Consider the following 25,712-nt stretch of genomic DNA (forward strand, 5'->3'; position numbering starts at 1 on the left):
TAGCATTAATGTCACCATTTCTTAATAGTGGAACCAACAACTTTAATTATTTTTTTCCATCCAGGATGCTGCAAATTTAACAAAATTGGCATTTTAACCAGGATTTGAAACTGGTACAAGGCAGTTCTTACAAGGCTATTATTCACAAAAAGTTTTTCAAACTCAGGTCGTGACAAAAAAAATCCTATATTATCTTAAAATATACATTTTTTTCCATAACCTTACATTTCTGGAGACAGTTCATCTTTTTTTACCTTCTTGTTATTGTAAAATTGGTCTTAAATTTAATTCCAACTGGCATTAAAAAAAGTAGGAAAAACAAGAAATGTCACTGTCTGGGTGTCTCAAATGCACTTTGCTTGTGTCTGTGTATGTCAGGTATGTGAGTAAGGCCCATCTGTCTTTAATAGTTTTCATTTTTTTATTTTTATCCTCCCTCCATTTATCAACATCTTTTGGGTCTCCTTTTCTTGCCTGTGTTTGTCTCAGCTCTTAGAGGCTCATGACAGAGTGCTGTTCAAGGTTTTACCAAAAACTGAACGCTTTTTGTCGCTGACACTAACAGCCAATGTCGTCTGGGACATATCAATCAACAGTATGCTTTTCAATATCAATAATTTAATACAAATGGAGGTGCAGACACACTGCTGGAGGAACAGATCACATAAATGCCGCAATAAATATATTGTACTCATAAAACTTTAATAACTCAGTGCATCATTAAGGTGGATCAGTATTTTCACACCTCCTTTGTGCCAGATTTTCAGATTTTTCCTATCTTACGTTCAACAGCAGTACTGAAATGTTGCTGACTCTTTTAAAAAGGCAGTCTCTAACTGTATACATGCATATGCTGTCTGAACAGTACTGGCTTTGTGGACACCTTGAACTGTAATGATCTGTGAGTTACTGTCTCAGAAAGCATTGTATAGCGCACATGTATCTAATGTTATGTTAATTCTGTACCCTGAGGCTTTATTACTGTCAGCATGGGAGGCAGGAGTGTTTTCTGACATTTAAAAGCTTCAGAAAATGTTCTTTTTCATCTAGAAATCTTTTCAGCAATTAAATAATGCTTGAATTTTTCCATTATTTTGCATGTGTGATTGTAAATGACCATGTGAATGTTTCTGTCCTCTGCCAGCCTCCCCTCACTGTCCAAAGGACAGCGTGAACCATGCAGAGTCCTCCCGCTGTTTCCAGATCGTTACAGGGGAGATGAGTTGGACAGACGCTCGACAGGAGTGTTTAAATCGCAGCGGGGATCTGGCAATAGTTAGGAGTGACGCGCTGCGTAACCTGCTGGCACCCAAAGTCACACAGTGAGTCTTTCTGTCTGTATGGGGTGCAAGAATGGTTTCTCTCTGTCTCTCTTTTTTTGTTGTATTTTGTGGGCAGCTAAAAGTCTCCAGAGATAACTTTTATGTTTAAGCATTAAATTCTGACTTTAATGTTGATATAATGTTTATAGAACAATGGAAAAAGAGGGTACGATAGGATCTCTCAGGAAAAATAAAGGATTGATCGCGGCCCAACAAAAGCAGGAAGAGAAATGTGCTGTTTGTTTTCCAGGTCCACTAGCTATCCACAGCAAAGGAGTCATTTTGCAGTGAACCAGTGATTTTGCAGTTGTCATTACTGACCACAGTAGTAGTGGACTGTGACGTTACTGTAACAGTTACTTTAGGGAATATGAACTGAACATCACATTATATGAGCAATTACTATAATATATTCTATGAATGTTGGCAAAGTTAGTTGAAAAGCTGCCACATAGCTAAAATCTTGCAGCCATCTTGTGTAAAAAGACCTACTGTGCAATTTAAACCCCACGGTTTAGCTCAGTGATTTCTGGTGATCTTAGAAGAACTGAGTCCATAGCAACGGTCTAAATCAAGTAACGCTGCGTTACAGAGGTCATTGGTTTCTTTCATTTTAAAACAAAATTACTTCTTCAGTGAACATGTTTTTTCTTCTCTCTTCAGTGTTGTGTGTGTCGATGATGTTGTTAAGTGTTGATTGCTAGTTGCCGGTATCCAGCTAGTCTTAGCTACAGTGGCGTCAATATATTACCACTTGGAGACACTGGGTAAGGGTTGAATTAAAAAGTTGAAAACTTAACACTTTCGCTTTAACCTGCCGGCTCTGCGACACAATGTTTAATCACTGACCGTCACAAAGTACGTGGTTCAGATTGGGGTATGAAAAGTGTGGTTTTCATGCTTCTCCCCTCCGGTCTGTGTGAAGGCTTTCTTGCTTGAATGTGAATGTTGGGTTTTTTTTTTTGTGTGTGTGTGTGTGTGTGTGTGTGTGTGTGTGTGTGTGTGTGTGTGTGCGTGCGCGCACCTGAGGCTGTTTTCAAGGGCTTCTCATTTTTTTACTGTTTATGCCCAAGACCTTACTCCTCTGATCGATGTCTTTGGTCTGTTTTGGTCTGTTTTTTTTTGTTCTTGTCATCTATTCATTCATTTATACAGCTATGTAATACACGTACATTGCAGTTTTTTTAATCCACATAATACAGCGTACATGTATATGTGACCTCAGGCTGAGTCATGGCTGAGTCAGTATGTTATACTATGTCAGCTTGTTTCCACAAAGTAATTAATGCTTCTTTACTGTTGACTGTACACAGTCATTTTTTATAACTTTAGAAGCTTCTGTTGAGGTTTTGAATGAAGCTTTGAATGCCTGTTGTATTATTTTATGGTCATCACACTAAAAAAAAAAATGAAATCCTTGAACAAAGGAATTAAGTTATTCATTAATTAAGTTGCAGTGAAAGTTTTCGTTTTGAAAAGCTAAATGCCAACAAATATGGATTGAAGCAGAATATTTCATTAGATGAACCATGTTGTGAATCTTAACTTCTTTTTCAGTGAATTGTGGCTCAGGAGTTATTGGAAATGTTTGCATCACATGAATTGGAAACAGTCCCACGCAGCCATCACTGGAATCTAATTCTAGAAATTTTATAATACTAATAATGTTAGTGTATCCTAAGGGACGATACTTTACTTATCAGAGTAGGGGAGAGATCTCGGTTTTTAAATATTATGACATGTAGCTACAAATATTTTTTCTGAGCCTCCCTGAGTGACTGGGGGAGAACGCATGACCCTCCCTTCACCATTAATAACCATATTATACAGTTTCTAGCTATGATAAATGGTGTGGTTTGTGAGTTGTTTTTTTTTTTGTTTAAAGAAAACATGACTTTAAAACACACTTGCATGTTTTGGGGTTACAAAAAATACAACCATTTAAAGTTAAATGACTTTCCCCTGAACCAAATCAAAAACCATAACTTCCTTCCCAGTAATTAAAGCGGTATCTTAAAGTGCCTCCCACATTTTGCACCACCGCCTCCACTCTCATAAATAACAAACAGTCCCTAATCTTTGTATGCAACTGTGCAGAAATGTGGGCTTCAAGTAGAAATAATACATATGCAAAAAAAAAAAGTTGTGTGGCATTTGAATGTTAATTTAGAATTGGAGTGTCGGCATAACGAATGAAGCTTTAAACTATTCTGTACAGTCCTAATATGTACCATACTTCCATGTGATCTAAGCTTTGGGTTTCGCTTTGCTTTGTAGAAAAAGTGTCTGGCCTTGAGCTGCTCTGATGGCCCCCAGTTTTGGTGTTTAGGTCAGAGAGGGTTGCAAAAAAACACATCTGTAAAAGCACAGCTGCATTGTAACTTTAACACCCTGGGAGGAGGAGTCCATAGTTCATGGTGTGTGTGTGTGTGTGTGTGTGTGTGTGTGTGTGTGTGTGTGTGTGTGTGTGTGTGTGTGTGTGTGTGTGTGTGTGTGTGTGTGTGTGTGTGTGTGTGTGTGTGTGTGTGTGTGTGTGTGTGTGTGTTAATGCAAGGGTAGAGGCCCTGCCCTCGTACACCGCAGTGGATGAGAGAAGAAAAAACCTGTTGCAGATGGAGCTGATCCCCTCTCTCCTCCTCTGCTCATGTGTTCCTCCACCCCCTCACTTACATAAGGAGCGCTTTTTTATTTTTAAAATCAGGTCTTGTTTTTTGCCACAAAGATCCTTTTTTCTTGTTCCCTCTCTGCTTGTATTTTTAACCCCTGTCCTCTCCTTCAGATGTCGTTTTCTCAGATGTGAGTTGTCAGTTAGCATAGAAAAGTCTAAACAAAAAAAAGAAAGAAAGATAAACAAATAGGGAAGGAAATTGCTTTTAACTGGGTTAGAAAAATGACCCGCATCAAACAGACTGTCTACAATGTTTGACACTTGCTTTCATTTTCTTGCATCTGTTTAGTGAGTCACACATTAACTTTTCTCTCGGAAAGAAGACCATTTTGCTTTCCGTTAACAGCATGTGACAGCAGAGGAAAATGTGCAGTCCATTAGGGGACTCATGGAGTGAAGTTATCTGTTGTAATCATGGAGACGTTCTAAATATCTGACATCCCCTCTCCAGCATCCCACAGGGCTTCAATAAAAGCCATTTCAGGCTTTCTTTGCCCTGCAATCATCGATTGTTGGAGGCAAGCTGGTACATAATTCACAGACGTCAATGTCACTTAGAGATCCTCATTGATTGAAGTGTGGATGTTATGTTAGAGGGTTTGTTGTGTGTTGTTCCCTCTTAAGCCCCAAAGTCATTTTCCTGTTTTTCCATTGCTTAGTCTTGACCAGAACCCATGTTTCATTTCATGTTTTTATTTTCTAAGATTTTGGTCATGTTTGTATGTGTGTCTATATGTGTGTGTTTCAAGTGATGGAAACAATTTTCCAGCAGTCAGCAGCCATGCAGCGAGACATCAAGCGGACGCTGTGTTAATCTGCGTGGTACCTGTCTGTTCCTGTTCCCAGGGAGCGAGGCGTGTGGCTGGGCTTGAGCGATGTCGACTCTCCAGGCAAGCTGCGCTGGGTGAACGGCTCAGAGGCACAGGAGGGAGAAGAGGGCCTGCCACCTCGGTCTCCGATCTCCCGCGGAAATGTGTGTGTGTCCCTCGATCAGCGCGCTCAGACCAGTTCACACCCGTGCAATGCCATGCGGGCCTTTGTCTGCGAGTACAGCCCCCAAGGTAGGCTCCATACAGACGCACTGAATCACTGACACATGCACTGCGGGACTGAAACATGAAGCCAATGCCCAAGTGCCAACAACTGCAGTTCCTCTAATGGCCACATGAGGCTGTCTCCAGAGGTGAACCAATTCTAATAGACCCACGTTAAAATATCCAGGTGAAATAAACATGTTTACAGCCTGGTACAAAAAACGGCTCTGGTCTCCATAGCTAATTTCAACCTTCATGACAACTGTACTGGGGTAAAATTTAAATAACTCCCTCATTTACATTTTATTAACAGGGTACTATTTTCAACCAACTTTGTATTCTAACTATGTAGGTAGTATGTGTAAAGGAACCGTGGCAGGCTTCCCGTGCCTAGAAATTCCTGTTGCCCCCCATGAAACTCCTCTGTATGACATGAAACTGGGTCATTTGGTGGACCTTTGTTGTCTCTCAGGCTGTTGCTCAAACTACAGGCTATACGCCACAACCATGAACACGAAGTGTATCGAAGTAGATCAAGAGACACAGCTGCCCATCTCTCTCTTAAACTGAAAACCAAACTGTGATCTAATAGTAAAACTGGGCAGCTCTGATTCAATATAAACCAAAATTCTGTAACTGCATTACCTTTTTTCTTGCCTGAAATGTTTCCGGAAAAATATTTTAGCCCACTGTTTAAATGTTTAATGAGATAGTTTGTTACCAGCTGGCTGCCATTATGTCAGACAGAGGTGTTTGCGTTATGGGAGCCAGCGGGAGCGTTTATTGGTCCAGCGCGGCACGGTGCATTCTTGTAGCCCCTTTTCTCTGCTCATGTAGCACTAATTTCAAAAGTATTTGTCTTTCTACTGCATGGCCGGCCCGGTTTATTAAGGGACCATCTTTCCTGCAGGGAAATACTTCTTTAGGGCTTAAAGTAACACATATTCAAGAGCAGGGCTGCTTGAGTGACAGGCCGTCTTCAAGGCGTCACCACAGTCTATGAGTCAGACCCACCCCTCGCTCCTCCACAGCTCCACCATCGTCCAAACACGGACTCTTCTAGCTCCACATAACCAAGATATCGGAGGCCAATTGCTAAACTCCAGGCCCGAGTACTGGGGGGCCACAAACCAGTGGGTGACGTCACAATATTTCCATTATTTATACAGTTTTTGCTGGAAACCTGTCAAGTTGTGGCGCAAATCGGCATAGAAATCAAAAGCAAACAGCCTCCCTCATTACTAATCACAAATACAAGACTGGTTCCCTGAAGCACCATTTTCAGTTGGACACTTGGCATTGATTCAAATTGCTCCTTGTGAAACAACCATCCAGTGAGCGTTTTCTATCGTTTTCATCATTATGATTACTTCAGAATATTTTGGCACAGCACACTTATACATATTATTGCTGATATGGGGTAGCATATTCAGACAGTTCAACAGGGACTGGAAACAATTCTACATGAAAGTACAGTACAGTAGTTTTTGTAAGTTTTGTTGCCGACATACGTAATTGTTATGTAAGTAATTCCATTTGCCATAATGTCAACCTCTTTCTACAGGATTTTCAAAGGAAAACCATTAGATGGATTAAAATGGCCTTCAAACTGTGAAAGCTGTAGTAAATAGTCTTTGTGATGTTTTTTATATATGGCAGCTGGAGATCTGTCCTTGTCAAGGACTAAAAGCTCATGTAATTACTGAGGCAAGTGTGTACCGCATCTCGATATGAAGTGGCCAACATGATGTGACTGAGGTAAAGTTGCCTTCTAACAAGTGTTGCTACATATAGACAAAATGACCTCACATTTCTTCTAATGTGAACATGAACAACCAGAAAAACAAGTTTTTCAGCCGCAGTGTCATAATAGGCTTGTTCTGGATGAACAACGCTGTAGCGGACAGGATCAACCAGCAGCATGAGGGGGCGGTGATAAAAAGCTCTAGTCAAGCAGACAGTTTCCAGAAGCCTTCAAAAAATGTACAGGAAGTCTTAGAAATATGTGCATTCTGTTAAATCCATCTGTAGACTACCTGTAGTTTGCAGACCATATTTGGATAGCATTTCACAGTGGGTACGCTCCATTTTAGTGCGTCTAACGGCAAGGGCTGGTTAGATGGAGTGAAATGTGTGAGCCAGCTTGCAGCAACCACCTAGCTGTCAGCTGACAAAACAAATGTAAAAACAAATGTCTTTGTCAATGTTAGTCTACAGAACAAAAGCCATGGTGGCTTTCCTAGTTGAAAAATAAGTGCATACATGGACAGTAATGTTCACAAAATGATTTTATTCAAGCATGAACAACATTCAGCAGTTTGCTGTTTTATTAGTGTCTCCTTATTTGCTTGTGTTTGTACTGGACATGTGGTTGTAGTGACATTTATATGGCAGTCTTGCTGCTCAAATTTAGCAGCAGGTCTGATGTACCTACCAGTTATGATAACTGTCAAATGGTATGCAGACTCCGCAGGCGTACGCCAGCGTGCAAATGGTGCGCACCCAGGGTTCTAAATTATAACGTTTGTTTTGTTTTAAAGACGCCACTGCTATAATTGAGCATTGAGAGGACAGATTGGGCATATTTATGTAATTTATGTAAAGGCATTATCATTTAAAAATCATACAACCCTTAATTGAAATTAAACTACTGAATCAACAGTCCAAACATTCTCACACACACACAGGAGGTTACAGACAGGGAGGAAAAGCAACAGCTATGACAAGTTTCCTTCAGTGGTAGACATAATTAGACTGAGGTCCAATTTTTTTTCTTCTTTTAAAAGTTTTTCTGTCGCCTCACAACAGCTATAATATATAGAACGTTTTGACTAAACATATTGTACTTCTGTGGTTGACAGTCTACATTTATTGATTGATTTATATTTGTTAACAGATTAAACCTTCATTGCACTGCATGAGACTAATAACCTAGCATCAGATATTCACAGAAAATCGGCTTTTTCTATAAAATGTAATGTTTATGGTCTAAACTCAGCCGGTCAGCTTTTTGTTCAGGTGACAGCCAGGTGTTTCCCATTTTGCCTTCGATCATGCAGTCTGTTAAGCGCAGCTGTGGCACAGTTCACTGAAATATTATGGAAATTACAATATGTCCAAGTGCAGTATCCAAATCGCAGCAGCTGCAATTTTCTGATAAAGGTAAAATGTGTCACAACATGCCACTTTAGATGAAGAATTGTGGTGCTATTGAGATGACTACAAATCGTACATCAGAGGTTGAGAAGCATGCTTGTTTGGTACATCACAACATTATTTTATGTTATTTTATTTTTTGGGGATGCAGAATAATATCAGCACATCATTGGTATTGGCGATCATTGACAATATTACAATATTACAAACTTCCATCTGCTGGTCAGCCATCACAATAAGAGTAGGCATAACATGATGTTAATTCCACTGCAGGAGAGACTTGATAATCACTAAAATTATGTGGGGGGAAAAGTTGGATATATTGATATCAATATCGGTTATTGACCAAATGAGTTGTTATATATCAGCATATGGGATACTGGTAAAAAAATCCATTATCGTGCATCCCTATTTTTTCAGTTAAAATTAAATGCTAAAATCACCATCCGATTAAAATTGTGACTTATATTATATAAAATCACTATATTATTATATATATCATCACTATGTATACATTTAAGTTCCCCAAAAAGACTATTTATGAGATGGAAAGCCTCCAAAGAAATATATAGTCAATAGTCTTTAGGGAAACCAGCACAGTCTGCTAAAACAGAGCTGAAAGACCGTGTAACTGTGAAATGAAGTGTAATGTGAGGCCATAGTTTGTGTGTGTGTGTGTGTGTGTGTGTGTGTGTGTGTGTGTGTGTGTGTGCGTGCGTGCGTGCGTGCGTGCGTGCGTGCGTGCGTGCGTGCGTGCGTGCGTGTGTGTGAGAGAGAGAGAGAGAATCTGACTGTTTAGTTGTGTTTCTTGGGTCCAGTCTGTCTTTGATATTGTGTTGGTATCAGTCTGCACTGAGCTGATGAAGTGTTCTGCCTTTAATATCTTTAACAGTAGTTTTGTTTGCTCTGTGTCTTCAGAGGATTGTTCTCCTTCTCTATTTCTCGCAGAGCAATTTGTTAGAGTGGACTGCAGCTGAGTTCATCATTTTTTATAAATTGCATCCACTATCTCTCTCTTCTGTCTAACCTAACTTCTGTCTAAGTCCCTCAATCCTCCCTCCTCTTTTGTCGACTTCTACAGTGCGTGTTCCAGACGCAGGTATTTACACTGTGGGCATGGCTGTGTTCCCCTCCCATAACCCTTTGCAACGCGCCCCGTCTGCTCGGCTCTCTGCTCCACAACCTTCTCGCGGTGGCATAGAGGTGAGGAGGAATCTCAGCTTGTTTATTTCATCATGGCACTCTTCTCCTCAAACCTTTTTTTTTTTCCATCAACCTTTCTGTCTGTTTTTTCTCATTTCTTCACCCAGGTGTTGTTGTTCCCAGCTATGAGCTTCGTTCAGGCGGGTCGTCTGTCCTCCCTTGAGTTTGTCACTCAGGAACTCAGCTTGCAAATCCACGTCAGATTCCAGACCTACAGACCTCACTGTCATTATCCCGGCCTGCACCTGCTGCTACCGAGTGAGTCAAACATAGAAACACACACTTGACACGTAAAACCATTCACACATTCCTAGTGAGTATCGTGGTGAAAAACCCATAAGCCACCTGAGCCCACACCTCCAGTTAGACAGCAACATCCACATGCGCACACGCACGCACAAACACACACAAACACACACACACTGACACCGACCAGCCTTGTTTGAAGTTGTTAGGTTGGTGAGCATGAAAGTGAAGTTTGCTTGGAGACAGAAAGTAGGGCAAAACAGGAGTGGAAGAAAACAAGCCCAATCAAGGTCACCTCTCTTCAGAGCGCTTCCTGACACCGTCCAGACACATAACCACAACACCGTGCAGCACAAAAAAATTTAGATACTTTGTGTTTTTTTTTGGTACATCTCCACTGAGACGTGCAATACACAGAGGTGCAGAGAGCGGATGAACTTGAAAGATGTGTGAAACGGAAGTCCACACAGAGCAGAGAGCCGCTTGGTAAAGAAGTCAGAGAACATATGAAACTTTGACTTTGATCCTTGAGTGTCGCCGTAGAGAAGGCGACAGCTGAGATAATGAGATAATGCGACTGGATTGTTAATGGCTCGGAAAGCACATTTGCCCCACTCTGCACAGAGATAGATAGCAGACCAGCACACCAGCTCCCACTGTAAGTTCACACACATTAAGATTCCACAAGTGCAGACTTTTTGGCTCATTTTGGAGAAGATACTCACTGGCTGGATTTCTTCTTCATGAAGCAGTAATTCATAGCATTTATCTACGGTTTTGCTTAGACGTGTTTGTTAGATGTAAAGTGTTGAGCAAAATCACATTTACAAACAAGCTTTAGATTCTAATTTTATTTATTTATTTTACCTTTATTGTGAATTCTTCCTACTGAACTTTGCCAGAGTATTTACATTTTCTGCAACTTTAGTGGTGCAATTGGTTAGAGTGACATCTGGTTGTCGAGATATTTGAGATATTTGAGATATTTGAAATCCAGACTTATGTCTGAATCTTCTTTTATATGTGTATGTGTGTTATGTATGTTTATGTGTGTCTATGTGTGTTGCTACGTGCTACATTGTGGCATTTTCAAGAATTGGTCCATAAAAATTCACTAGAGTGAAATTAAGTCAATATCTCCCCCATTTCACATATGCCCCCCCTCTTCTAGTTCACTTGGACTCCAGAATGAACTGGTAAGAGTTTGGTGGTTGAAGGTCAAAGGTCACTGTGACCTCAGAAAACATGTTTTTGGCCATAACTCAGGAATTCATATGCCAATTACGATAAAAAAAATTTTTAAAAAATCACACAAATGTTTAATAGGATACGGTTATTAAGTGATCATATTTTATATCCAAAAGTTCAAAGGTTAACTTCACTGTGACATCACAATGTTAAGCAAAAACACTTCTGACCAGGAACAGACGGTCAGACATTTGGTCAGATACTGAATTGGTGACACCAATCTTTGGTGTCCATCTTTAGAAACTGTGCCGAATGTAAAGATCTTCTGTGCTGTCGGAGGGAAGATGTTTATAAAGCCTCCATGTTGTCACAGACGTGGATGTAAGCTGAGAGTGCAATGTGATGGTGCACAGAGGCATACAAACACAAAGCAGTAATTCTAGTTTTTAATATGTCTAAACTTTAATTAAAAGTCAATGAATTAAAATAAGGTCCATGTTGTGTCTCAGGCTGTGGGGGTCCAGCTTGTGCCCCGGTGGCTGTGTGTGTCCCCAATGACACCAGGAGCGACGATCCTCCCTCTTGCCCTGGACTGGAGCAGTGGTGTCCCTTCCAGCGCCGCTGCCTGCCCCTCTCCAATCCCTGCCAGCCATCTTCCTGTCCTAACTGCACGCAGGCTCACCGTCTGCCCCCCGGGGCGCTGAGGCCCAGATACACCCTGCAGAATGAGGTGGTCTTCACTCTGCCAGCAGGACCAGCTTCACACATACTGGTGAGATGATTCGCTTTTACCTTTTTCTTTAATCCTTTGAAACCTGGAGCGACATCATTTTTCTTGTGCTGCTTTCAGACGCCTTTCGTAAGTATTCAAACATCCGAACCGTGAGTAAATTGTTGCAATTTTCTTTTAAAAAAACATGGGTAATAAGGCAATGAGCAACTTGGTAAGATTTGTTTCAAAATTTCTAAGAAATATGTAGATTTAGAAGTTTTTTCTGTGGGGAAAAAAGAAAAAAGCTATGGAAAAACTATATTTATAATGATAATAATTACATATTTAATATTATATTATGTTTCTTTTCCTTATTTCTTTTGTTGCTCATTGCCCTTTTCCCTTGTTTTTCAAAGAAATCAAGCCAATTTTCTCAGGGTTCAAAGGTTTAAATGCTTGTGAAAGGAGTCTGAAGGCAGCACAAGAAAAGTGATGTCGCTCCAAGTTTCAAATGGTTAAAAGGGAATGGAGTATTTAATGTTCAATACCAGAATGAACATTTGGTGGCTTCCATCTGTTCAACAGTTCAGGCATTGCAGCAGGTGTTCAAGGTCTAAGTAACACCTTCCTGATCCCTGCTTGTTTCAGGTACAAGACAAACTGCAGGACCTCCTCGTGTCCCGTGGCGATGTCATCGCCCTGCAGCATGATGCTGGCCCCGCCTCCCTTCTCCGTTGCCAGTCGTCCCCACACTCACCATGGCGACAGCCTGTCTTAGCTCTCAACCAATCAGAGTGGTTCTGGATCAACAACACCGGACAGGCAATAGATGCCTCGGCTGACCACGATGCTGACCGCCTGCCTGACCCGGAGCTTGACGTGAAGGCGCTGGTGGAGGATGGTGAAGGAGGGTGGCTGGAGGAAGAAGTTTGCCCCATCAGAGTGCTCTATGTGGGACACAGTGAGACTCAGCTGCAGGGAGCACAGCTGTCTGCTGGTCTGCCCCAGCCCGGACTCTACAGCCTGCTGGTAAGACATCAAAGCTGTGTGTCAAATCCCAGCATGCAGCTATATTTTTACATGTTTTTTTTTCAATGTTAACACAAGTCACAAACACAAGTGTTTGCTGTATAAGTGTGTTTGACTATTTCCTATTTTTGTCGTACACTTAGTTATAATAATAAGAATATTAATAACAATAATAATGATAATAATAATAATAATAATAATAATAATAATAATAATAATAATAATAATAATGATAATAATAACTCTATTGATAAAGCACCTTTAAAAACAGAGTTTACAAAGTGCTTTGACAAACAAAGCAGAGCACAGGCAAAAATCTGAGGCAATATAATAACAGAAGCCAGACAAGAATTTAGGTAGAATTAAACAAGTAATTAAAGGCAAAAACATCTTAGAAAAATACATTAACAAAATAAAGACAATAAACACTGATTACTATTATTATTGTTATTAATAGTTATTATTATTCTAATAGTTATTAATATAATAATATTTATAATAACAATAATAATAAGCAAGATCAAGACAGAACAAAAAAGATGAATTAAAAGGCAACGATAAAAGCAAGTCTATAGAAATGGGCTTTGATAGGTGATTTAAGGATTATTTGAGCCTTTACTCCTCAGGCAGGTCTTTCCAAAGCTGAGGGGCCCTTATGGCGAAAACACGATCACTTTTTGATTTAAGCCTTGGCTTTGAAACAGCTAGAAGGACCCTACCTAAAAATCTAAGGCAGGGAACTGGCTCATAAGGTCTCCTCATTCCTCTTCTGTGGCTTGGAGCCAAACTCAGAAAAGCTTAGTAAAATAGTGCTCAGTAAAATATTAAAATCAATTCTAAAATTAACAGGGAGCCAAAGGAGAAAAGCCAGCATTGAGGTGATGTGATGTCGTCTGTTAAAAACAGCAGGAAGTCGAGCTGCTGCGTTCTGAACTAGTTGGAGGGTGGAGAGGGAATTTTGGTTGATGTCACAGAGAGAAGATGAACGTGTGATTGACTGTTGTCAGGTTCTGACTTTGTTGTATTAACAAAATAATTGAGACAAAATTTGAAAAATTCCAGGTAACTTCAGCCGAGCCATCATACCCAGCCTCAGCTTCGTGCCCGTTGCGGGTGGTGCCTCCTCTGGGCTTGACAATCCTCCACCCACCTCCCCAGAATGGCACCCTCTACCTGCAGCCCAACGACACCCAGCTGCTGCTCCGCGTCCAGTCTCGCTACCTGACAAAGGCATTTCGGCGTGGCAGTAATTGCAGCGTGACCTTCCAGCCTGAATGTCCCAAAGAGTTTTCTTCCAAGGCGGTGCTCTGTCAGCCCGGGCCGAGCTCAGGGGCCGGGGTCGAGGTTTCAGAGCCCAGCCTGTACGCGGTGCTGGATCTGAGCCTGGGGACGGAGGAGCAGGGGAGTCCAATGCAGCTGGAGCTAGAGGCACATAATAACGTGACGGAGGCCAGCCTGTCTGTGGTCGTCCATCTTGAAGAGCCGCTCAGAGGACTGATGGTGAAGCCGCACCCTGCACACCGGGTGCTGATGGAGTCGGTCGTGGTGAGTGTGTGTTTGTGTGTACTTCAGTGATAGTTGTACTAAGAGTTCATATCAGGTGTTGATGCTATGCACACTGCACTGTCCTATACTCAACGTGTCTTCATGTGCCTGTGTGTGTTTGTGTGTGTGTTAGAGCTACACAGCGTCAGTGCTCAAAGGCTCCAATCCCACATTTAAATGGACAGTGGATGACAAGCCGTACTTCACCTATTACAACACCGTCCTCAACGTCATCTACCAGCATGCTGCCATCTACAAACTCACTGTGAGTTTCTGTTCACACCTAACGAGTCCAACTGCCAGACTATCGCAGGAATACTAATCGTTTAAATTAAATGAAAACAAACACAAATCCAGTCTTCATCCTTCAGAAAAGAGCCATAAGAGTTGTAAACAAAGCCATTTACAGAGAACCCACAAACCCACTTTTTATCAAATTAAACTCTCATATTAAAAGATCTGGTGAAATGGTTCAAATCATGAACTACTGAGTATACGACTAGATAACTGAGCATTGGATTATAATCCACGAGTTGAGTGAGTGTTTGTAAACTGATTTTTTGCGACACTTTTGCTGTTGTTAAATATGGTCAAAACAAGTTTTATCAGGAATTCAGGGTAACATGACACACTGATATACAAATAGACATTTTTAGTGTGAAGTATTCCTTTAAGATGTGGGCAGTAGGTTTTTCTGAATTTTTTTTTTTTCGCTAAATAATTGATGGGTTCTATTTTTTTTATTTGAATAATTTACCGAATGCTTCTCACATAAATGTCATGTAGATCAGGATAGAGATAGCCAAATCAACAACATGCACATATACATATACCAGATCTGATCAAATGACAAAAACAAGTGTTTTTCAAACCAGAGGAATATTTTTTACTTTTTTTCCATGTTTTTCACTGTAGAAAGTGCTAAAAAAAAATGACAATTGAAGCAGGTTATATTATGTTTAAACTTGACCAAAAACGTGTTATATGCTTCGATAAACATGTAGAAAAAAATTGTTCCTTATCTTCAGTAATTGATTACACTTCATGTTTGTTTGATTTTTTTATTCTTCAATTTCAGTTAAATTTCATTTTGAGTAGCACTAAATCAAAATACTGTTGAGTATATTTGGTTGGAAGAATACACAGGTCCACTTTAGGGGTCGGCATCTCATCATGCATATTAGTAATGACTGATTTAACCTCATTAGTTATTAAAATAAATGGTGCCATTTTCTCCAGCTGAGAAAACCCATTTATGTTTTTATGTCATGGAATGGCAGTGATGGTGAAATAACAACTTAATGCATCACAATTTTGAGTAAAAGTATCTGAAGAAATACATTAAGAGTATGACCAAAGAAATGTTTTGTTTTCAAAACAAACATGTTGAAGTTTGTATTAAAAAAACTCTTATTCTAAATTAGTTGTAGGACCCCTGCACCAGATTGGTCACATCATGAGTTTTCACCTCGTAGTGTTTCTATCACAATTATCGCTAACATACTTTAGATGTAACACAAGACTTTATCTTCTTTCCAGCTGTCTCCAAACATCTAACTGGGTCATTTCCTTTCAGGTGACGGCCATGAACCATGTCAGCACCCTCACAGAGCATTTCAACGTCACTGTAGACCGGCTGCAGCCCATGGCCAACCTCACAGTGAAGGGTGTGCCAGATGTGGTCCCTCAGGGCTCCACGCAGACTCTCACCACCTCTGTGCTCGTCGACATGTCTGTAGCTGCCACCTTCCGGTATGAACAGACGGGGGACAGAGGGACAGAATCATAGATTGATAGACAGATAGAGACAGTGTGGTGTGTTTATTAACTAAAATGCCAAAAAAAGAACGGCCTCTTTTTCTCTCCTCGTCTTTATTTTTAAGGCTCAGTGAAAACACAGTGCATCTGTTTGTGTTTGACTGCTCCTTTCTTCTCCTCTATCTGCCTCTGTCTTTCTCTTTGCTCTTTTCTCTGTTTTTGTCTTCCTGTGCGCCATAATAGCACTGCAGCAGTCATACCATGCAGAGCCTTGGATTTATAACTGTGTGGTTTGAGCAGATTGCTGACAAGAATTTTCCCTTCTGCTCGGCTGTTTCCCCTCCACTTTTTTTCTCTCCCTTTTTCTTCCACTCTTTCTCTTTTACTCCTCTCTCTCCCTCTCTCTTTCACATTCCCACCCTCTCAACTATAGCGCACTCTTTCACTTAGTTTTACCTCCACTCTCACCATTCTCGGTCCGGAGAGGCTTCCTGAGTTTTGAGTTTCCACTTCTCCTCGTCCAAAAATCCTCTACTGCCTCTTCAGAGAAGATTCTCACTTTCCAGCTAGTGACTGTGAGTGTGTGTGTGTGTGTGTGTGTGTGTGTGTGTGTGTGTGTGGATTTAAATGGTTTGCAGTGCATTTATTCAGCTAAGCTCCATGCATTTCTGCAGGTCCTAAGTCAATGGTTTCACATTGTCTCTGTTATGCTACAGATGGTCTTTCGGTGATGGTGGATATAAGGAATTTGAATACAAGCCCCCCTACGCTCCCTCCCTTCTCTGTCCAGACTCCCCCAATCAAGTCCTTCTAAGCAACAACGTCACATATATTTACTCTCAGCCAGGTAAGCCCTCGCCATCTCCATGTCTGTCTGATGAAAATGTTTAAAAAAAGAGCAGTGTGAAGGATTTAGTGGCCTCTAGCTGTCATGACTGCAGATTGCAACCAGCTGAAACTTCTCCTGGTTAGAATTCCTTTAGTGTTCATTGTTCAGGAGGTTTTAAAAGGGGGGCAAATTATTTACAGAGGTCTCAAAGCAAAAAACGGATCAGGTGATTTTAACAGGTAAAAATACTGAATAAAGGAGTCTCACAATACAAGTCAGGGTGTCTCCAACACTCTTTGGCATGTCGCAGACGCCGATTGGGCTGCACTGATAACTTAAAGGAGGTTTTTAGAGGGAGTTAAATTATCCGCAGAGGTCACTACTGTTCTTTACGGAGAGGCTGCTTACTACAGTGGCTGATGCAAAAATGCAAATGACCCTATCTAGAGTCACTGTTTGATTTGTCCGTTCTGGGCCTCTGTAGAAATACGGCTGATTTCCATAAATGAGGACCCACTCTGTATGTAGATATTAATGGCTCATTGTAAGGTAACACAAACACAATGTTTCTAATTTTCAGGTGATGATGCACTAAAAAAAACATACTTATGTCTTTATATCCATTTGCGTGAATAAATCTTCCTAAGTTCTACAAACTGGACCTTTAAGCAGGTAATTAATGGCACTGAGCTAATTTCAGCTCTTTTTTTTTCTTCCCTCTTTCTGTACAGGAATATACAAAGCCGTAGTGTCAGTGTCCAACCGTTATCAGAACATCAGTCAGAGCATCAACATGAGCGTCTACAGCATCCTCACACGTGTCGATATTCAAACAGAACCACGACTCCTCCTCAAGGGAAAATCTGCTGATTTTGAGGCGCACCCTCTGCCCTCACCCTACGGCATTCACTATGACTGGCACTTTGGAGATAGTTCTGCCACGCTGCAAGGTCGCCGCGTGGCTCACACCTACGCACAGAGCGGCCTTTTTAACATCTGTGTGTCTGTAAACAACACCATCAGTTCTATGGAGGCTTGCGCCGAGATGTTTGTGTATGAGGAGATTGAAGATTTAATAGCAGAAAGCTCATCTCCGACAGAGCTTCACAGTCCTACGACAGTGTGGGCACGGCTCGCATCAGGAAACAACATCACATGGACATTCTCCATGGGAGATGGGACCATAAACATAACATCCGAACCGCAAGTTTCACACAGCTACGTCAAAGAGGGGAATTACACCGTGAATGTGACCGCTTCAAACGCAGTGAGCTCTGGCTGGACAATCCTTCCAGTGCACGTGTTTGTCTTCCAAGTTGTGAGGATGGAGCCGTGCGGATGTGTCCAAGAGCGGACCCCTGTCAACTTTCAGGCTTGGGTGTCCGGTAATGCATCAGCTCTTCTTTATGAATGGAGCTTCGGTGATGGAAGCCCAAAAGAGACACACCACGGAAACCCCAAAGTGTCGCACACGTACTGGACAAGCGGGAGCTACCACCTCTCTCTGCTTCTTTTCAGCGGTGTAAACAAAGTGCCCAAAGACAGCTTCCTCAAGCAGGTGTGTGTGCAGCCAGCTTTAACCAACATGAGCCTCACCCTTGAGAAATCACACTATGCTGTTGGGGAGGAGATCCGGTTCAGAGCCAGAGCTGAGCCAGAGTTTAACTACACCTATCAGTGGGACTTTGGCAGAGAGGAAGACCCTGTGCTCATCATGGGTTCTGGGAATATTGTGACAACGTATAAAAATCCTGGTCATTACAATGTGACTGTCACTGTCTTCAATAACATCTCCAGCAGTAACACCAGTGTTGCCATTGAGGTTTTGATGCCCATAGGTCCAATTGTGATTCAACATAACGGCACTAAATATAACAACCTGACCCTCAGAGCACCGTACACTTTCACAACATCTTCCATGGCTTCGGATGTCACTTTCATCTGGAACTTTGGAGATGGAAATATGCTTACAGGCCAAAATGTCCCCCACTCCTACAACGTTTCTGGAAACTACAATATCACACTGACAGCAGTCAACACTGTCAGCAGGAACCACACCTTTTTACCTGTTGCTGTGCTTGCAGCAATAACTGGGTTGACTGTCAACGCTAGCTTGATAAATGTCCCTCTTAATGCCTCAGTCCACTTCGAGGCCCATATGGATGAGGGAGATGGCGTCCGGTACTCTTGGAACTTGTGTGACCGCTGCACCCCAATTCCAAGGACCCACACCATGTTCTACACCTTCCGCTCCGTCGGCACTTTCAACATTATTGTGACAGCGGAGAATGACGTGGGAATGGCACAAGCGAGTATCTTCCTGTACGTCCAACGTGAGCTGGAGGGGTTGCAGATTTTAACAGACGAGGAGTCTGGCGCAGTCGAAGGCACAGGATTGGATGGTTGCTGCTTTGCCACAAACCTTGTTCTCCACCTTCATGCGGGATTAAAGGAAGGAACCAACATGACGTTTACATGGAACCTCATCAAAGAGCCAGACCCCCTTAGCTCAAGCTACAACATAAGTGGGAAGACGGTGGAGGTGAATTATTCCACACCGGGCCCGTGCGACATCTCTCTGCGGGCAGCCAACCTCCTGGGCCACCTGTCCGTCAACAGAACCATCCTCTTCCTAGAACCAGCCGGAGGGGTGTACCTGCAGATCAGCGACAACCCAGTCGCTGTCAATGCATCAACTAACCTGACAGTACTGAGTGGTGAAGGCTCGGACTTAAAATACCGCTGGTCTGTGAATGGCGACGCGATGCCGTGGACAGAGCACTGGAACACTCACACCTTCATCAGTCCTGGCCTAAAGCTGGTGACTGTGGAGGTCTTCAATCAAGTCAGCTCAGTGGTCAAGTCAAAGAATGTCAGTGTCCAGGAAGTCATTTCTGAGCTCAACTTCTCAGCTACCGATGTGACAGAGCAGGGTTACGTAGCGACAGGCGCCAACGTTTCACTGCAGGGGGACGTACTAACAGGAACCAATGTGACATGGACATGGATGTTGGAAGGAAGAATTGAAACGGGAAGGAATACTTCTTTGATTTTCCACGAGCCAAAAACAGCCATCATTACTCTGAATGCGACTAATGATGTCAGCGGGCGAGTGTTTTCCAGAGAGTTCTTTGTTCAGGACAAGATTCAGGGACTGGAGCTGAGGGCAAGTCAGAAGATCGCAGCAGTTGGTGAGAAGGTGGAGTTCACCATATCTATGGCAGCAGGCTCCGACGTTCAACTCATCCTCAGCATCAGTGGAGATGCCACTGTTATTCCTGAAATCAACAAAACCTACGTCCACACATTCAGCAGGGTGGATACGTACATGGTGAATCTCACTGCTCACAACCAGGTAAAGTCAAAGCAGCATGCATAAAGGTCATTTTTAAGAGCTTTTAGAAAACATTTCAACATTAAAAACAGACGTCACACGTAATACTATCACATAAAACTGACTCCTTTGCATCAGTTAGGGCTCCCACGTAATTACATGGACGAATTTCAAATCTTTCCAACAACAATTAATGTTATTACAACAAAATTCCATGACTTTCCCAAAACTTGTAATGATTTTTACAAATGACTTGATTTTTTCAGGCCTGTAAAATGTGATTGTAAAATTTAATGACTTTTCCAGGCTTTCCATGACCGTGGGAACCTTGATCACTATTTTTTCTCAAAATGCATATATAGTTTTGTCACTGTGCGCATAAGATAACCCATAAGGTGTGTTATCACTGCCTGACATATGGATGTATTTACACATTCGTGCTTGCAATCCAATGATGCTATTATTGGCACAAGCAGTAGCAACCCGTATGGCTCTACTGTAAGTGTCTTTAATTCTTTGCATATTGCTCTTTACACAGAAACCCTGACATGTAAACCTACATGTTGCACAAGCATATCATTGAGGATGTTGTTGATATGTTCATTGTCATCTGTTATGTTATCTGTAACATGCTGGCAAAGACATTAGACCTCACATCTTACTTACTAAGCATAATGTCACTTGATGCCATTATGCAGTCTTTTAGACAGAAAAGTTTTATTTTATTTTATTTATTTATTTTACATTTCTGTTTTGGTTTGGGTAGGCAGTTTTTTTAAAAGGCCAAAACAAAAAAAAGAATCCCAGAATTTGAAAATACAGCCCGCTGCAGCTCCCTTCTCTCCGTCCTGAGCCCTTTCTTCCCAAACAAGTAAAGGCATATGCCTGTGCTTCATACAGTAACCTGTACGAGCAGCTGATTAGTCATTAATTGCAGTCATCTCGATTGTGATTTTGATTTTGAGGCTGTTACATGGCGGCAATTCCATGAGAATTATAGCCCTGTTTTTATGCCATTTTCCATCCCAGTGATAGCTGTGCCTGGAGGCACTATGTGTTTGGGTTGTCAATACATTTGTACATAACACCCCCATGAATGTGATATCCCCAAAAAAGCCTTGAGGGAATTCCTTCAAATTTTGAACAAACTCAGACTCAGTGACAAACTGATTCGATTTTGTTGGTCAAAGGTTAAGGTCACTGTGACCTCGCAAAACATATTTTTGGCCATGAATTAACAATTCATTCGCTACTTATGACAAAATTTTGTACAAATGTCTAATAGTATTAAATGTTGTGATTAAATTGATTGAATAAATTTTATATCAGAGATTTAAACTTCGCTTGAATCAGCCGCAGCAGTGAGCGTTTAGCTCCATTTAGCATAAGGCTAAACGGTAAAGCAACATTTTCTCTCCATCACTTTAGGCACAATGACATCTGACTTGCTTTTAGACTCTCTTTTTTAAAAGTCTGTCATCCCGTTTTTGGTTGCTTTGCAGCAAGGCAATTGGTGCCAATGCTGCATGTCAATTTCTCAGCCAAATTCTCAACGAGGGAGGTGCACCCTCCTCTGCATTTGTGAAACACACTATCTTTGAGATGATCTTTGAATGGCCAGTCTCCCATCATGGGCTAGATTTTCAAAAGCCTGAAAACAGAGACAAGAAGAAGTGCAGAAGTCTAGTTTTCTCTTAGACCACTTAAATTGTGGTATGCTCAAAGTTTACTATGGAGTTTTTTGCCCAATTATGCCAAAAAACTTCTTACCCCAGCTTTAACTCTGATGTCTAAGCCAGCAAGATGATTTAGTCAAACTAATGCAGTGCATATTTTTTAATGCAGGTTAGTTTCAAGAGGCGAAACCTCCAGGTGGAAGTGATGGAGCCAGTGCGTGGACTCTCCATCCAAGGAAGCTGCGCAGCAATCCCTGTCGGTGTGAAGAGGTCGTTTGTAGCCAACACCATGACGGGCAAACCTGTTCATTTCCTGTGGACTTTTGATCTGCACCACTCCCACAAGGCACCGCTAATGGGCAAAGAGGTCAGCTATATGAACAATTGTAATGAATAAAAAAAATATTACAATATGACAAACAGCTGTTAAATGGTGATGTGTCTCATTGATTCACACAAACAGGTGTTCTACACGCCAGAAGAGCCGGGTTTATTGACCATCTACCTGAAGGCCATCAACGCACTGCACTCTCAAAACATCACCAAGCACATCCGTGTACAGAACCTGCTGACAGCAGCAGCCCTGCATGCAGCGCCTCGTGACACTTTCATCAATAAGACGGTTACTCTGATGGCCAATGTGACACCCAGATCTAATCCTGTGGAGTGTTTGTGGGACTTTGGTGATGGCTCTTCTCCAGTTCACACAAACACCACCACTGTGGGCTATGAGTACAGTCATCCGGGACACTACCTCGTCCAAGTAGGGTTCTTTAAACTACATGCGCTCTATAGATCCATGATATATGTGTTGAGCTGTCAAATATGATGCCTTGTGTGAAAGCTTCCCAGTTTTGTGATTGCAACTGTCTGTTTTTCTCCCTGTCAGGTGAACTGCAGTAACCTGGTGAGCTGGGTGTTGGCACAGGTGGAGGTAAACATCAGTGTATTGGAGTGTGAGGAGCCCGAGGTGCAGGTGGTTCAAGCCCCCCGTCTGGCCATCTGGCGCTACCAGCCCACTCTGGTGGAGGCCAGTGTGGATCTGAAAGGCTGCCTACGCTATGGAGCTCAGTACCTCTGGCAGATACTCTCAACCCCCTACTGTGATAATGACAAAGACCCCTCGGTTTCCTCTGGGGTGGCGAATCAGCCCTCTCAGTCTGTTCTAGTTCGTCTGCCAGGGGAAGTGGATGTGCGGCGGCTACAGCTGTCATTGCCTAAGATGGCTCTGCAAGCAGGAAACTACACCTTGGTGTTTTCTATGTCCTATGAAGGCGTGCCGCTCAGGAAGGCTGCCTGTCTACAGCTCAGTGTCATGGCTACCAGGTCAGTGAAGAAATAAAATTGTGAATCTCTGTTTGTGGAGTACATCCATTCCCTTCATTTATTGTTTCTCATTTCTTAATTTACTCTGCAAGTGATACAAAGGCGATGCAGTATGAAACACAATTTTTTTTCATCAAAGGGAACCTTCCCCGCAAAATGACCATTTGTAACTCAGTTACTCACTGCATGTTACTTTGAATTCTTGAATAATTTTCTTTTTCTTGCATGCCTTCACAGTGAACAAAGAATCTAAAAAGGTGATCATTCTTCATGAATTAACTGTGTCAAAAACAACAAAACATCCTTTTACAACCTCTCACACAACTCATGTCTAATCCAAGTCTCATTTATCCGGTAGTATGCTTAGTACTTCCCAAAAGCATGCACTTGACGAAAACATTATAATTTAAACCACACAGACAGTGCAAACAGTGCCATGCCCAGCCAAGCTCATACGCACGTGCATGCCCTGGCATGCTACTAGTTGGCAGAAGTGTTTTAAATCATAATGTTTTAGCAAAAAAAACAAGTGTTTGGGAAGTACTGAGCATACAACCAAATAAATAAGACTTCACTTAATGTGGTCCCCATTTCTTGAAGAATCTTCACCTTTATTTCTTCTCCTTTTACCGGGCAAGAAACCAAGAAAAAATATATAGTTTTCTTCACAAATTCAACGTAACACACTGTGAATATTGAATATAGAAATGGTCATTTTGCGAGTGAAGTGTTTTAAATTTGGCTTTAACAATGGCCATTAACAATGGATTCTAATGGTTACCTACCTTCATGGTGAAAAAAAAAGTCCTTTTTTAAGAACTTTTTTAAACAGCGGAAACTAAAATCTTTTCACTCCCAATGCAGGAAAACAAATCATTACTGATATAAAAAATAAAAAGATTTATAATTTGTAAAAGGATAGTACAATGACAAGATGGCCAAGAAAAACTAGTGGACATTTTCCAACAGGAAATCAGATCAACCAATCAGGAGATGTTCGCCCTGCTCTGCGTAGGTTTGCAAAAACCTTTTAGTACACAGAAGCATAATTAAATCTTACCTGTGCTGATCTGTAGATCAGTATCTTCATATTAGATATGCTTATGACGTTGAATTTAAAATTTGCACTTCTTTGTCTTTTTAATGTTTATGTTAACTCTTTTTTTTCTTGTCAGGCTGATGCCCATCATAGAAGGGGGCACCTACAGAGTGTGGTCGAGGACGCAGGACCTTCAGCTCAATGCGGAGCAGTCCTATGACCCCAACATGGACCCAGACAGCCAGTCACTACTCAGCTATTCCTGGGAGTGTGAAAGCACTTCGAAGGTAAGAGCAGGCGTGAAACAAAAGTCACTTTCACACATTTTGACTGAAAGAGTTGAATGAGCTGTTACCTGTCAAACTGGCAGTTTTCTGTTGCTCACACCAGCAAGGACTTTGTAAAATGTTTACGTTCATATGACACTACATTAAAATACATTTATGCCCTCACCACATGTTGTTGATATTTGAGCCACACCTATTTCAATGTAACACCATGTAGTATAAAGGAAAGGATCTGTTCAATGCAGAGATGTGGAAAAAAAAAGTGGTAAGTTCACTTTATGAATTAAGAGAAAAATAATACGAAAAGGGCTAGCATCTACTCAGGTTGCCTTACACTGCAAGCCAGGAGCAGTTCTTCAGACAGCATCTGTCAAAATGTAGTTGACGTAAGTCACTTAAAAAAACCTAAATCCACTGAAGTAGAACCAGGGCGGTCAAACGATTAATTTTTAAAATCGCAATTAATTGCAGAATTTCAGTAGCTAATCACGATCAGTAGCATTTTCTTACCACATGTTCACAATTTTATTAATGTGCATTTCAAAACAGTTTTGAAGTTAATATTAACAAGGTAAAACCATTATTACAAGATTGTCTTGATTTGAAATCAAATGACAGCATTTTTTGACTGATGTTGGCTGGTCTGCAGATAGTTGCCACAGAGTCAGCAGAGCTGTAGTTAACCTATTTGATTTAATTTTATATGGTATTCTAGTTTCATATGAGTCTACCTTTAAAACTCAGCCTGGTACAGCCTCTTAAAGACAGGAATATTGGCCTGGAATGCCTGCGATTAAAAAAAATTAAACCATTATGTACAAACTTTAATGGCATTGCGATTAACTCAACGCGATTACGCTGACAGCCCCAATTTGAACTGTTTTTTATTAGCATGGATGTGTTACTGAATGGGCCAACCAGGCCAACCTGGGGGCCCAAATCATCAGGATTCCCTCCCGGTCTTCACCTTCAAAATGTCATTCACATTAACTTACCAACCTGGAAGAGACTCAAAATGACCACAAAGTGTTGCAAAGCCACCACAAAGTCTATGTGTCTTGTTCCTGTGCTGGAGAGGTGGTGGGGCCTTTTGCATATCCGTGCCCAGCGGCCCATTGTCTCATGATCTGCCCATCTTTAGTAGTAAATTATTTCCATGTGTATCTGGGAAAAAAATAAATGAAGAGTGAACTAGTGGTGTTTTTAAACATCTTCAGGTGCAGGAGGACTCAGAAGAGTTCTCTCTCTCGATATATTCTCCATACATTTGGCTTGTTACTCTAATAGAAATAAAATAGCACTGGATTGTTAAACCATACTTTGCTGTCAAGGATTTATTGGCCTATCTTTAATAGCAAAT

At 41.5% G+C, this 25,712-nt stretch overlaps 1 protein-coding gene across 1 annotated transcript in view; it reads left to right on the forward strand.

The window, feature by feature from the left end:
• pkd1a (polycystic kidney disease 1a) overlaps window positions 1-25,712 on the forward strand; it is a 162,140-nt gene that overhangs the window by 96,300 nt on the left and 40,128 nt on the right. The window contains exons 14-28 of the mRNA XM_042484667.2: window positions 1,145-1,322; window positions 4,837-5,051; window positions 9,262-9,383; window positions 9,491-9,641; window positions 11,327-11,589; window positions 12,178-12,558; window positions 13,621-14,103; window positions 14,237-14,368; window positions 15,680-15,855; window positions 16,578-16,708; window positions 17,422-20,045; window positions 21,870-22,067; window positions 22,164-22,463; window positions 22,590-23,026; window positions 24,202-24,352. Coding sequence (XP_042340601.2) covers window positions 1,145-1,322; window positions 4,837-5,051; window positions 9,262-9,383; window positions 9,491-9,641; window positions 11,327-11,589; window positions 12,178-12,558; window positions 13,621-14,103; window positions 14,237-14,368; window positions 15,680-15,855; window positions 16,578-16,708; window positions 17,422-20,045; window positions 21,870-22,067; window positions 22,164-22,463; window positions 22,590-23,026; window positions 24,202-24,352 — 5,942 coding nt within the window. The remainder of the gene's footprint in view (window positions 1-1,144; window positions 1,323-4,836; window positions 5,052-9,261; window positions 9,384-9,490; window positions 9,642-11,326; window positions 11,590-12,177; window positions 12,559-13,620; window positions 14,104-14,236; window positions 14,369-15,679; window positions 15,856-16,577; window positions 16,709-17,421; window positions 20,046-21,869; window positions 22,068-22,163; window positions 22,464-22,589; window positions 23,027-24,201; window positions 24,353-25,712) is intronic.

Source organism: Plectropomus leopardus, chromosome 3, assembly GCF_026936395.1.
Source record: "Plectropomus leopardus strain MGB_pleo_1.0 chromosome 3, ASM2693639v1, whole genome shotgun sequence".
NCBI classification, from domain to species: Eukaryota; Metazoa; Chordata; class Actinopteri; order Perciformes; family Serranidae; genus Plectropomus; species Plectropomus leopardus.